The sequence below is a fragment of the Saccostrea cucullata genome, unplaced genomic scaffold, assembly GCF_032062105.1.
Source record: "Saccostrea cucullata isolate Sc308-1 unplaced genomic scaffold, CSIRO_AGI_Scuc_v1 ctg171, whole genome shotgun sequence".
NCBI lineage: Eukaryota > Metazoa > Mollusca > Bivalvia > Ostreida > Ostreidae > Saccostrea > Saccostrea cuccullata.
The window spans coordinates 1027501-1039701 of NW_026926065.1; the positions used below are offsets into that span (position 1 = coordinate 1027501).

Genomic DNA, 12201 nt, shown 5'->3' on the forward strand with positions numbered 1-12201 from the left:
TCGTGACTTAATCATACTTTAAATTTGCCTGATTGTGACTTTTAACGTGATAAATGCATTATTTTTTGTTTTATTTTAATATTTTATTTTTTATGATTTTTTTCCAATGTATAATTATATATATATATATATATATATATATATATATATATATATATATATATATATATATATATATATATATATATAAAGCACTAAAAAACCAACAACACTGTATATCCTAAATGTCGGATCTTCCAAGTAGACAAGGTCACAGATGGAAATTTATATAAAGCACTTAAAATGACCAACGAAACGAACAATAAAAATTGTCAAATGTTTTCGGTACGCCCTGTTCCTTCCTCAGGACAAAGAAAAAAGATAAAAAGTCATAAGAACAAAGGAAAAAGAGTAACAAAAACAACTAGCACTACTACTAAACTACTAAACACTATATATTTACAAACTTAGTTACATGTTGAATTGGAAATTTTTAAGAACACTATTAAAGAAAGAAGTCCGGACCGCTATGAAATACGTCCGGTGTATCGGGTATACTCGGGTGGGTATGTTCCCGCTTTGCACACATTTGATAATTATGTAAGAACAATAGGTGTGAAGTGTGTTTTGATAGCAATTATAGTCTGATTTCTGGTTTGGAATTACCTGGATTTACCTGTAAATACCTGATTTAGCTTATGTATGAATAAAATATTAATATTTAATATTATTTATTAATTAAGTCCAATTTCTTAAAAAAGAATACTTTTCAATCTTGATAAAATTATAAATGAATTAAAGATATAACAAATAATAAAGAAAATAGAGAATAAAAATTAATGTGAAAATATTACCCAAGCCATGAAGATACATTAACTTTGTATTTATTCTCTTATTTTTTAACTGTAAGTTCACCTTTCACATACTTACTAAGTATGGTATAGACTATAGCAATTTAGTAATTATCTCACCTGGTCAAATTCCTGTTTTTAACACATTTTTTAATTACCTGTAATTCAAATGTGTGCAAACGGGAACAAACCCTCGGGTGAAGCCTTATATATATATATATATATACATATATATATATATAGAAAGCACAAAGAAATTCACTTTTACATGGATACCCACTTAATCATATGTCCCAGTCCGGGGTTGAAAACTCTCGACCTTCGGTAATAATATGTTCCTAGCAGTGCAGGAACAGCGCGCTTACCGCTCGGCTATCTAGGCAAATCAAAAAACTTGCTTTCGATGCCGAAGGAATTCTCGCGGCGCTGCCCTACACTACACGGTCATTGAGAATAGAAGTGAGATACAGTTATTTGGACATTAGTTTTAACAGTGGATTGATACCAATACATGTTGTAATGAAATTAATTAATGAAATGGGTATCCATGTAAAAGTGAATTTCTTTGTGCTTTCTATATTAATATTTCTTCACGTAGGACAGTTATGTTAGTTTAAGAGTTGATGTAAAATGTGCTTTATATATATTAATATTATACATTGAAAAAAATTCAAGAAGCACAAATCACAAGACTCGAACAGTAATTTTAACTGTAAGCTAGCTGCTACAGTATTTTGAAATGAACATTGGATATAGCTACATGAAGGAACTGATAGAATTTACTCATTGCCTCGACAATGGACCTGCATGAGTATAAGCATTTCTGGAAGCATTAGAAGAAGAAGAAGATATAATTAAATATAGCTCATGATTTTATGATAACATTTGCTTATAAACATATTTGTACGCAGAAAAAAATTCCCTGATTTAAAATATCATAAAAAAATGAGTTTATTAACTTCGATTCAATAATTGTAATCATAAAGTAATCACAAAATAATCATGATTACAGGTCTTTTTTCAGAGTAATCGATTAAATTACGATTACTTGTAATCAGAAAGATTTACGAGGGTTGTCCCAAAAAGTCGTAGACAATGTTAATAATTTTCAAAACATGTAACCGTTACTTACCAAATTTTGCATAGACATAAAATAGTCAATGTTCTTTTAAATCGTGAATTTTTAAATACATATCTTTCATTTAAATAATATTAGGACGATTTATATGAAGGCCGATTAGGCCTGTCGGCACACGGACAAAATTCGGAACTATTTAAGCATATAACTATTACATTTGCTTTCATTTCTTTAGTACTATGTAATACATTAAACTCAAATTGAAATCACTGAAACCAAATCCAAATCTGAATAATATGTCAAACTTTTAAATAAATATCATTAGAAACAGACGATTGGTGTCATGATTTTCATTGTATCGTTGAAATTGAGTATGCTGAAAATGACGTCGTCAAACGCGTAATCGGCGCATGGAGATGTAATAAATTGTGTTGGATATTGTTTATATACATCAGAGATGGGAAAAAAAGTACAGAAGTGACATTTCATACCAGATTTTAATAAAGATGTTATTTTTAAATTGCACAATATTCAATGAGAGTTTTTCTTCTGTACCGAAAATAGTTCATTACGGCATGTAAGAAGTAGAGTACGCTTTGATAAACGCAGAAAATTGGGAACAATCTGGATTGCGAACGACGTCAAACAATTTGTATTCTCTGCTGTCTACAATGTAAGACAATCTTTCGACAAAATTTCGACTGAAATTTGAATCTGCTAAAAAAAAAAAACAAGTAAAAAACAAACGGACAGTAGTAAATTTAAATATGTCCCTTAATCAAGTGTGGTCTATCACTTAAAAAAAATTATTGAATGTTAATACCCGCGAGTGAAGCAGACAAAGAGATCATGACGTTATAAGAGACGTAATTTACGCTTGTATTCGTGCGCAGGTGTACCCTTATATTCTTTCATTATTTTTTCATAATTTTCTTATAAGATGTGATATCATCATGGAACTTGAAGTGCATGATCATGAAATGTTACTCTTTGCTATGACAAGGAAAGAAATTAAATAAAGCAAAGAGAAACAAAACTGTTTTCCCTGTCTACGACTTTTTAGGACAACCCTCGTACTTTTTCTGATTAATCATGATTACTTGACAAGCTGTAATCGATTAAACTTGATTACGGTTACTGATAACGATTACCTGATCCCTGATCTTATCTTCCTTCAATAAAACCTATGTAAAACAGTTTGTCGTGTGATGCCACTTTTGTAAGTTTAATAATTTGAAATATTCTGAAAAGTGTTACATGTATTTACAATTATTTATGTCTTTATCAAACACAATATAAAATGATAAGAAATAAACTTTAATTTTGTAAAGGGAGAAAATCCAAATTACCTGTAATTACAAACTTAGATTCAACCAAAAAACATGAAAGATGGGTTTAATTTACATTACAGATAAAACTAGAATTGTAAATGGTAGCTCTCCAGATGAGGGGCGAGTTGATGTTTTGGTGAATAATCGATGGCGACGTGTTTGCAACAATGGATGGGGCAGTAGTGATGCTACTGTTGCATGTAGAAGTCTAGGGTTTATGGGGTAAATTTTGATTCTTTTAACAAAAACGTATGTGCTATAAATTATTCCTTAAAGGCAGAGATTTTAAGCACCGCCTTCAAAAATACCTGGTCTGGGTAGCCCTGTCAATCAAGTGCATGAAGGTCCATCATTGGATGCTTGAACTTGATTGACATTTACTTACTGGTTTCTGTGTATACCATGTACACCTTGTTTAGGACTCGTGGGAACTTCAAATTAACTTTTGATCCTTTGATGTTTACTGAACATTGTATACAGAAACTGCATTGCTGTGAACATTTTTAGATTGATAATATATGAATTAAATATACCTTTATTATTTGAAAGGATTATGATATGATATACATTTTTTTTTAAAAATTAACCTTTGGTTCATAAAATTTTTTGTTCAAATGAAATTTCGATATTAATTTTAATATGCAAAATCATTATGGTAAACCTCAAGTTGAAATGGTATTGATAAAGTTCAGAGCAGCACTAAGTGAAGTTATTAAATTTTAAAATAATGTCTCTAATCATGTGTCACATATATTTTCCCTTTTTAATCAGATAAGAATTTACAAGCAGTCTTTTTAATAGCATGTTTCATGATGAAAAAGCTTTATTAAGGTTGGGAGAAATCTAGATATTTTTTTATGAAATGTAGTTAACATGACTCTCTTTTTTATTGATTAATAGAGGGAATAATAGATAAATAAATTTTAAAAGTCAAATTGGGTTGTTACAGGAGTTGTTTTTTTTAATAACCACATACACTCAAATCTAAAATAATCTTTGTTTTAAATTTGAATTTATAGTATAATTATATCATATTTTTTAAAATGGTTAGGGGTGTTTTCAAAAAGTCAAAAATAAATCAATAAAATTGAAAAAAAAACCTTTTACTACTTATTTTAAAATTGTCTCAAAATCCCCAACACAGGTAAAGTTTGACACTTTGGGTATTTCACTGTGTATTAAATCACTTCCTGTTTACAGAGATTAGGAGACAGATGACCACAGGTAGACTGCTAGCCCCAAGGCATTCACACCTGTACAATATAAGCGCCTCCCTCACCTGAAATTTACCACCCGGTAAAAAATCTCTGCCTTTAAATAATTTGGTCGTCATTAAGAGGTTAAATTGTCTTGTTTCTTAAAAAAATATTCAAAAATGAATTTAGTTATAGATTTTTTTCATACAGTATTTAGATCAAGGGATTCAGAAGATGATATTTTTCTTCCTTCCTCATAATTGTACAACTTTGAATTGAAATGCTAGAGTGAGTTTGAAATCATTTCGTAAGTTCTATGGTCGATACAATGACCTTGTCACCAAATACAATTTTTCAATGAGTCAAATGTCGACTGACGTTTTTCATACAAATTGTTAGTATATTATTTATAAACTGAATTGACGATGCATTTTTCCGTTATTTCCCGATCATGACAAGGAGCACACGGCGAATGTGACTGGTCGGCAGGGGATGCTCACTCCTCCATGACACCCGATCCTACCTCTGATGTTTTGTAGGTCAGTGTTTGCTCTGCTCCTGTTTTGTATTGTTTTACAGATTTTCCATCTTGAATACTGTTCATTATCCACATACGTTTTCTCTAGAAGGGAATATTTTTGGCGGAACTATGATGTATGAAAATCCCCTATATATTATATCATTATAATATTCAATGTTATTTAGATACATGTATTTTTAAATACTATATATTTAACATTTGTTGAAAAAAATTTACTCAGAATTGAATCAAGGTACAAATATGGCTCCATGCTTAAGGTCATACGCAACGTACTTTGAACTTTATTGGGTTCTTCCCTGGAGTTGAAGAGTTCCACAAAATGAAGGACCTGTGTGCAATATTTTTAATGTCTATATGTGGATTTGTACATCTCTTTTAAATGATTTTTGAAAAAAAAATTCTGGAGTTTATGTTTTGTAATTTTTGTACATTTTTCTTTGAATAATGCAAAAATTTTCAAAATTTGATATCTCTTCAAAACCCCTTGTAAGGCATGCTGATTTTTTGTCAAAGAACATGCAATGGTATTATAAGTTTACATTTAGAATATCTTGAAAATTATCAGTAGGTAAGGTACATTGTGTATGTCCTTAAGAATTTAGCAATAGAATATATACTGTCTATACTTTAAATAGTCTGAGGTTAATGACTTTGAACGATGATACAACAGGAAACCAACTCACAATAACTTACGTTTCATTTATCATTGAGTCAAATGATGACTGATGTTTTCATAACAATTATTAGGCCATATTTACAAATGGAATTGTCGACGGGTTTTCCTGTTATTTCCCGATCATGACAAAAAGCACACGGCGAGTGTGACCAGTCGGCAGGGGATGCTCACTCCTCCATGACACCTGATCCCACATATGATGTTTTGGAGGTCCGTGTTTGGTCTGCTCCTAATTTGTATTGTTTTATGGACTTTTGAGCTTATTTTCTCCACATATCTCCCTTCAATTAGGATAACATACCATTTACGGTTTTTTTTTAAACTAAAGGAGAAGTTCATATACTGATTCTGCATGTAACCTCCAGCATCGGATAGTTTGATGATGCATTACATGTATCTGTCATTTCATTCGAAGTTATCTAACCTGCTTGCTTACAAAAGGTAGCATAATTACTACTTTTTGTAGAGGTTTTTCGGTTTCATTACCGACAATCGGAGATAAGAAGACAGAAAATTGGTTCTTGAATCAAATGTATTGTAACGGAAATGAAGATTCCTTGTTAAAGTGTGCAAGATCTATAACCGCCAGCTGTAGCTATGAGGCTGGAGTTCTGTGTTACCAAACCTTGAATAGTGAGTAGTGAGATTTATTCACTCCAGAATTCTGAATTCCTCTTTGTAAATCTTTTTAACTTGTTTTAATGTGTATATGTATATCAGGTACAGTTAGACTTGTCAATGGAAGCTCTCCAGATGAGGGGCGAGTGGAGGTTTTGGTGAATAGCCGATGGAGACCGGTGTGTTCTTCTTCCTGGGACAAAAATGACGCTCGCGTAGCATGTAGGAGTCTAGGATATTTGGGGTAATTTTTGATTGTGAAATATAAATATTAACATCGAAGTTTAAAATATATATAACCTCATATTTTACATGAGGTTTCATAATTTCTAATTTAATATTTTAAATCAACATCATAGCTATATTTCCTTACAATAGAAAGGTGTATATCAAGCACATTTCAAAATGCACAAAATCAAAACTACGCCAGTTATAAATTAATTTCCGAAAAATATTGTACATATTAATTATCAGGGGCGGATCCAGGAATTGAAGTTAGGGGGGCGCAAGATTTCGGCAGGGGGTCTGGATTCATGGCTCATGGATTCTAGAGGTTTTGTAGGGTAAAAATGAGGTCTACCGAGTAGACATTTTAAACATTTTCTCAACAAAACTATGTGTTATGCTAACTTTGACAATTTTTTCCCCCCCTTAAATCCGCCACTGATTATAATCATTTCAAGTAACCTTACTGGAAATTCTTTCCACAGATTCTAGAAAAAAGTACATTTTGGGATTTCATATAAATCAAAATTAAATGAATAAATATATCTTTGACACTTTGATATAAATTTGAAAACAAATTTTTACGTATTTAAAATTCCTAAAACGAGGTAAATTATTGACAAACGAGTTGATGAAACAAGAATATTAACAGTCTCGTATAAAATCATCATTTCGTAAGTTTAATGGTCAATACAATGAGATTGTCAGCAAATACAATTTACAATTGAGTCAAATGCAGACTGACATATTTCGAACTAATTGTAAGTCCATTTTTCATACTCTGAATTGGCGACAGATCTTTCCGTTAGTTTTTGATCATGACATGGAGCAAACGGCGGTTGTGACCGGTCAGCAGGGGATGCCCACTCCTCCATGGCACCCGATGCTTCCTCTGATGTTTCGGAGGTGCCTTGTTAGCTCTGCTCCTGTTTTGTATTGTTTAAAAAACTTTTGATCTTAAATACTGTTCCTTACCTCCATGTTTTCATCTAGAAGGGACTATTTTTGGCGGAACTATAATGTATGAAAATATCACCTATATATTATATAATTATAATTTTCAATGTTGATAATTTAAATTAGTAATAATATATATTTCATATGTAATCAGAATTTACTCAGAATTGTATAAACTTATCAATATGGATCTATGCTCAAGAATATAACTGTCCCCGATTAACAATTGATCATTAGTATATAGTACCTGAACGGTAAAGTGGCTGGGGTTAATTACTTTGAACGATGATACAACAGGAAACCAACTCACCATAACGTACGTTTCATTTATCATTGAGTCAAATACTGACTGGTGTTTTTCATACCAATTATTAGACCATTATTTACACATGGAATTGTCAACAGATTTTCCCGTTATTTCCCGATCATTATAAAGAGCACACGGAGGGTGTGACCGGTTAACAGGAGGAGTTGCTCATTCCTCCATGGCACCTGATTCCACATTTGATGTTTTGGAGGTCCTTGTATGCTGTGCTCCTATTTTGTAATGTTTTATGTACTTTTGAGCTTGAATAATTTCCATGTATATTTCACGTCAATTAGAATAACATATCGTTTGCGTTTTTTGAATTTTTAAAAACTAAAGAAGTTCGTGTACCAGTAGTAATTCTGCATGTAACCTCCAGCTCGAGATAGTTTGATGATTCATTATCTGTCATTTCATACAAAGTTATCTAACCTGCTTGCATACAGTATTTGAAAAAAAAGACTTTTTTGTAGAGGTTTTTCGGTTTCATTACCGACAATTGGAGATCAGAAGACAGAAAATTGGTTCTTGAATCAAATGTATTGTAACGGAAATGAAGATTCCTTGTTAAAGTGTGCAAGATCTATAACCACCAGTTGTAGCTCTGAGGCTGGAGTTCTGTGTTACAAAACCTTGAATAGTGAGTAGTGAGATTTATTTACTCCAGAATTCTGATTCCTCTTTGTAAATCTTTTAAACTTGTTTTAATGTGTATATGTTTCTCAGGTACAGTTAGGCTTGTCAATGGAAGCTCACCAGATGAGGGGCGAGTGGAGGTTTTGGTAAATAGCCGATGGAGACCGGTGTGTTCTTCTTCCTGGGACAATAATGACGCTCGTGTAGCATGTAGGAGTCTAGGATACTTGAGGTAACTTTTAATTGTGAAATGGAGATTTTAAACTCTTAAATTTTATCTTAATTTTTAAAAAATATTTCCCATGAGGTTCTGTATATTTTTTAAGCTCACCTGAGTCGAAGGCTCAAGTGAGCTTTTCTGATCAAAATTTGTCCGTTGCCTGTCGTCGTCGTTGTCTTTAACTTTTCACATTTTCATCTTCTTCTCAAGAACCACTGGGCCAATTTCAACCAAACTTGCTACAAAGTATCCTTGGTAAAGGGGATTCATGTTTGTTCAAATGAAACGCCATGCCCTTTTCCAAGGGAAGATAATTATGAATTAGAGAAAAATGGCATTTTAAAAAAAAATTCTTCTCAAGAACCACTTGGCCAATAGAGATGAAACTCATGTGGAATCATCCTCAGGTAGTGTAGATTCAATTTATTCAAATCATGACCCCTGGGGCTAGGGTGGGGCCTAAATGGCCGACCAAAGTTTTACATAGGAATATATAGGAAAAATCTTTAAAGATCTTCTTCTCAAGAACCACAGGGCCAGGAAAGATGAAACTCATGTGGAATCATCTTCAGGTAGTGTAGATTCAATTTTGTTCAAATCATGACCCCTGGGGCTAGGGTGGGGCCAAAATGGCCGACCAAATTTTTACATAGGAATATATAGAAAAAAATCTTTAAAAATCGTCTTCTCCAGAACCACTGAGCCAGGAAAGATGGTACTCATGTAGAAACATCTACAGGTAGTGTAGATTCAAGTTTGTTCAAATCATGACCCCCGGGGCTAGGGTGGGGCAAAAATGGCCGACCATTTAAATTTTAAGCCCCCCCCCGCCACCTCAGTAAACTGTCAGTTCTGATTTGATAAGTCCTTTTTCCTAGCCGATGTGCTCAGGTGAGCGCTGTGGCCCCTGGGCTTCTTGTTTATCAATATCTTCTTAATCAAGTTAATAAATGATTGTCTTTACAAATGGATAGATTTATACATGTATCTAGCACATTTAGAAATGCGCAAAATCAAATTTATGTTAGTAAACCAATTGCCGCTTCATATTGTTGATATTGTACATTATGATTATTTTTATTTAAAGTAACCCTACTGGAAATTCTTTTCTTAGATTCTAGAAATATCTACATTTTGGGAATTTCATATAAGTCAAAATTAATTGCATTAATTAAGTAATTTCGTCGATGTAAATTTGAAAAAATAATTTCTTCTGTATAAAATAAGCGGTTGATTTTTGTAGAGGTTTTTCATTTTCACTGCCGACAACTGTATCACGGAGAAAAGACAAATGGTTCTTATATATCATGGAATGTAGCGGAAATGAAGATTCCTTGCTAAGGTGTGCGAATTCCGTGTCCACCAGCTGTAGCTATGAGTCTAGAGTTATGTGTTACCAACCATTAAATAGTAAGTGTTGATATTGATTCACTCTTAATTTTTTCCCTTCTTAATCTTTTAACCAGAGGATCGAAACCTAAAGACCAAACTTAGGAAGGGCTTAAGAAAAATGATGCAAATAATTAATTTGTAAAATATCACGAAATTGTAAGCAGTTGATATTACCTTTCTGCATTGTAATAACGTCAAACATATAAATCAGTTTTCAGCTCACCTGAGCTGAAAGCTCAAGTGAGCTTTTCTGATCACATTTTGTCCGGCGTCTGTCTGTCTGTCTGTCCGTCTGTCTGTCTGTAAACTTTTCACATTTTCGACTTCTTCTCAAGAAACGCTGGGCCAATTTCAACCAAACTTGCTACAAAGTATCCTTGGGTGAAGGGGATCCAAGTTTGTTCAAATGAAGTGCCACGCCCTCATTCAAGGGGAGATAATTGGGAATTAATTAAAATTGGTTGCATATTTTAAAAATCTTCTTCTCAGGAACCACTGTGCCAGGAAAGATGACACTTATAGGGAAACATCTACAGGTAGTGTAGATTCAAGTTTGTTCAAATCATGACCCCCGGGGGTAGGGCGGGGCCAAAATGGCCGACCTAAGTTTTTCATAGAAATATATAGGAAAATTCATTAAAAATCTTCTTCTCAAGAATGAAAAAGACATAATTCATCATATTTATATGGAAGCAAGTTTGCTCAGGTGGTGTAGATTCAAATTTGTTCAAATCATGACCCCAGGGGGTAGGGCGGGACCAAAATGGCCGACCTAAGTTTTACATAGAAATATATAGAAAAATTCTTTCAAAATCTTCTTCTTAAGAATGACAAAGCCATAATTCATCATATATATGTATGGAAGCATGCTCAAGTAGTGTAGATTCAAATTTGTTCAAATCATGACCCCCAGGGGTAGGGCGGGGCAAAAATAACCGACGTAAGTTTTTAAAGATATATATATGAAAATTCTTTAAAAATCAATTCTAAAAAATAGCAAATCCATGATTGGTCATGGGATTACTTTTGGATTTAAAAGCCATTTTCTACTTTTTCCTACCCTTAGTGCTCAGGTGAGCGATGTGGCCCATGGGCCTCTTGTTCAAGTTTTTCCAATAATATTTTATCCAAATGAATGATAGGAACAAATACCGTCTTTTTATGCCCTGTAAACGAAGTTTCGGGGGTATATAGTTTTTATCGTGCTCGTCTGTCCATCTGTCTGTTTGTCCGCTAAAACTTTAACTTGCCCATCACTTTTGATTGAGTGGAAGTAGGTCTTTCATATTTGATATGTCTATCCCTTGTGACAAGACCTTTCAAAGGGTATAAATATTTCTTTTACCTTTTGATCTTGGTCTTAGAGATTTAAATCCTTACTATTGGCCATGTCTTTTGAACAGTTAGGACTAGGGCTTTCATATTCAACAGGTGTATTCCATGCGTCAAGGCCGTCATTTGTATTTCAACAGTTTCGACCTTTGGAGTTTGACATGCAGTTGAGAACATTCAATCCTCGCCATTAGCTGCCATATGGGGGCATCAGTGTTTCACAAACACATCTTGTTTCATCATGTCACATTAAAATTTGTGACATTTAAAAAAATCAAATTAATACGCAAAGTCAACTTTTTTTTTACTTTTCTGCAATTCAAAAAAATTCTCTTTTTTTTGGCATTCAAAATTTAGCGATAAAGGAATAAAATCATTTAAAAGTAATAACATTTTTCTTGAAGTTAAGCAGAATGGTTAAAATCATCTTATATTATTCAGAAAAGAAAAAATTGGGGATCTGTGATGTTAATTTTTAGATTGACTAATATCGTGTTAATTTTATGCTACTTTTCCCCCCAGGACTTTCACAATATTTTTGCTATATATATATTTTTTTCAAAATATATTTATAGAAATCATGAGAGTTAATCTAATTTATAAATTAGGACCAGTATAAAACATTTCACTGCACAAATAAGTCTGTATGCATGCTGCATGTAATAAAATAAACAATACTGTTAATATTTCAAAAGAGAAACAATGAACATTTTCGTCTAAGAAACCTTCCACCACGTAAAAAAGTTCCTCACTAATAAACGTTTTCATTATGAAATTTTATTCATGGACATCAAATGTAATTTGATTAGCATTATAGAATCCAAGATTATAGTAAGAACTAAACATACTGTAGATTTTTTTT

At 32.6% G+C, this 12201-nt stretch overlaps 1 protein-coding gene across 3 annotated transcripts in view; it reads left to right on the top strand.

The window, feature by feature from the left end:
- The window catches only part of LOC134270631 (deleted in malignant brain tumors 1 protein-like), a 42033-nt gene extending 31982 nt beyond the window's left edge, over positions 1-10051 (top strand). Inside the window, exons 7-12 of one of the 3 annotated variants that reach the window (XM_062752871.1) lie at positions 3320-3461; positions 6119-6285; positions 6373-6514; positions 8233-8399; positions 8486-8627; positions 9859-10051. In XM_062752871.1, coding sequence (XP_062608855.1) covers positions 3320-3461; positions 6119-6285; positions 6373-6514; positions 8233-8399; positions 8486-8627; positions 9859-10036 — 938 coding nt within the window. In that variant the 3' untranslated portion in view covers positions 10037-10051. The remainder of the gene's footprint in view (positions 1-3319; positions 3462-6118; positions 6286-6372; positions 6515-8232; positions 8400-8485; positions 8628-9858) is intronic. The other 2 variants (XM_062752872.1, XM_062752873.1) reach the window with 2 other exon arrangements.
- The last annotated feature ends 2150 nt before the right edge of the window (positions 10052-12201 follow it).